Source organism: Aspergillus fijiensis (genome assembly GCF_003184825.1).
Source record: "Aspergillus fijiensis CBS 313.89 unplaced genomic scaffold BO72scaffold_36, whole genome shotgun sequence".
Classification (NCBI taxonomy): domain Eukaryota; kingdom Fungi; phylum Ascomycota; class Eurotiomycetes; order Eurotiales; family Aspergillaceae; genus Aspergillus; species Aspergillus fijiensis.
Genome location: NW_024469012.1, coordinates 73,451 through 75,433, shown reverse-complemented (window position 1 = coordinate 75,433; position 1,983 = coordinate 73,451). Strand labels below are relative to the sequence as shown.

At 49.2% G+C, this 1,983-nt stretch overlaps 1 protein-coding gene across 1 annotated transcript; it reads right to left on the bottom strand.

Annotated features, from left to right (window-relative positions):
• Positions 1–578: 578 nt before the first annotated feature.
• On the bottom strand, positions 579–1,658 carry BO72DRAFT_449711 (putative copper resistance protein Crd2). The gene is made up of 3 exons (XM_040945083.1): positions 1,048–1,658; positions 891–986; positions 579–829 (listed from the first exon to the last, which is right to left on the bottom strand). Exons 1-3 carry the CDS (start codon positions 1,205–1,207, stop codon positions 750–752), a joined length of 336 nt encoding a protein of 111 aa, XP_040799533.1. The 5' UTR covers positions 1,208–1,658; the 3' UTR covers positions 579–749.
• Positions 1,659–1,983: the final 325 nt, after the last annotated feature.

Genomic DNA, 1,983 nt, shown 5'->3' with positions numbered 1-1,983 from the left:
GGTGATGTTAGCCAATGCTTCTAGAATTCTAGAAACATAATGGAGCCGCCTCATCTCACATTAATTTAAATTCTGACACCCAGCATCTATGATAGCCTATGAGACATCCAAATTGACTCTGCTGTATCACCATACACCCCACCTCCCGGTCCTACAGGAAGGCACTGCTGTACCGTAGGACCTATCTACTTGATGCACGAACCGTTGTGACTAGTGATTCCGGATGCAACCTTATCGGATCCCAGGGTCTGCATCCCGGCGGGGACAAGGGAGATTTTCACACCCAGATGGGCAGCCCCCCTCCCTTCCTCGGCATTTGTGCCCGTGTTCCCCCTGCCACTACGTATGATGGTCCGTGTGGATCATACTTATACTCTACTCAGTTGCTCTTCTTATCCTTATTAGTCGCTTCAACCCTTTCAAGAGCCATTTTGCATGCAGCCTACTAGCTGAGCGAGCATGAGGCGAACCCTACGTAACGCAGAAACAGAAATGAACTTCAAATAGTAATGTTTCACAGGACTCTAGCCCATTAATACCATTGTAATACAATCTCATCCTTGAGAAAAGTACCCCATGCTACTACTGCCACTACCACCCTTCATAATATAGAAAAAAAAAGCCCCCCGGTCAAACTCCAGAATGAAAACTCCAGATCCCCAAACCGTGCCATGCTATGAAAAAAAAAGGCCCACCGAAGAAAGAAAAAGGCAAACTTGAAAGATCGACTCAATCAAAAGGTCAAAAGATCAAGCGCGGGTGGTGAAGTCAATCTCGTTGCTCTCAGCGGCAGCGTCCACAGCAGCGGCCTTTTCACAGGTGCAAGAAGCTGAGAGAACCCAAGTTAGCTGATGTTTCTGTAACCGCTTCTAGGTTGGCTCTGGACTTACTGGAAGATCTCTGTCCGCAGGGGCAAGCATCGCCCGAAACGGGGGTGTTTTCGCTGGGAGCACGCTCGCAGGTGCATTGGCCGGCAGGGCGGGCTCCTGATGCCATGGGGTTAGTTTCAAAAGAAAAGATACGGACTGTTGGGGGGGGAAAACATACTGCAAGAGCAGCGAGGCCCAGAGACGGTGTTCTCGGACGAGGCCTTGTTGCAGGTGCAGTGGAGGGCGTTCTCCTTGCCGCAGGAGCACTTGGCCTGAGCAGCGCAGACGCAGCTACCGTCGCCGGAGGTCTTGCAGCAGGTGGAAGCAGGGTTGACCATTTTGACTGTTGGTGGTGGGAGTTGAGGGTCGAGAAGACAAAAGACAAAAGATGGGTTTTCGAGTGAAAGTGGTAGAGAAAGTGAGGATGGACCAATGACGTCACTGGTAGGTGTCGGTTGGATTGATTTGAGGTTTGAGGCACGAAGGCGCGATCGCAGTATCCCGAGACGAAGTAATCGTTGAGTGGGAGATTGGTAGCTTGAGTATTTGAGTATTTGAGGCTCTCGATGATGATGGTTGAATAATTCGTTGCAGGGAAACAACAGTATTTATATTCAACGTCGTTCAACTTTGTAGATTCCATGATTGGCAATCAGCGGCGGCTGATTGGTTGACTGACAAGAGCCTCCGTGAAGTCCCGTGACCGCAGTTGCATTCGTCGATCTTTGATTCGACCGTCTACCACGGAGACGAAAATCAATCCAGCAATACAGAATGCTTGGGTTTGTAATACTCGCAAGCTGGTAGGCATTTGCCACTTAGTGACCTTCAGAACGGATTCCAGTTGCTTTTACATCTCTTTTTATTGGATGACTATAATGTATCTTGAACCTGCCAGCCTGGAGGCTTTATGGCCCTGCTCATTCCTACGGCTGTCATTGGACCAAACAATTAAGGCGATCTGTAAATGCCACTGCATCTGCATGGCTGCAGCATTATTATACATTACTAAGTACGTAGTGCTCAGAAGTAAGCAACCTGGCTCCACATTAATATCAGGCCACTGGTGCATGACGTACTCAGCACCTACATGTACTCGTGTAATCTGCCGCGC

Coding starts and splice junctions, on each gene's coding strand:
- BO72DRAFT_449711 (XM_040945083.1), bottom strand. CDS start 1,207: ATGGTCAACCCTGCTTCCACCTGCTGCAAGACCTCCGGCGACGGTAGC. Junction 987..1,047: donor TGGGCCTCGCTGCTCTTGCA/GTATGTTTTCCC, acceptor CCATGGCATCAG/GAGCCCGCCCTGCCGGCCAA. Junction 830..890: donor CTGCGGACAGAGATCTTCCA/GTAAGTCCAGAG, acceptor GGGTTCTCTCAG/CTTCTTGCACCTGTGAAAAG.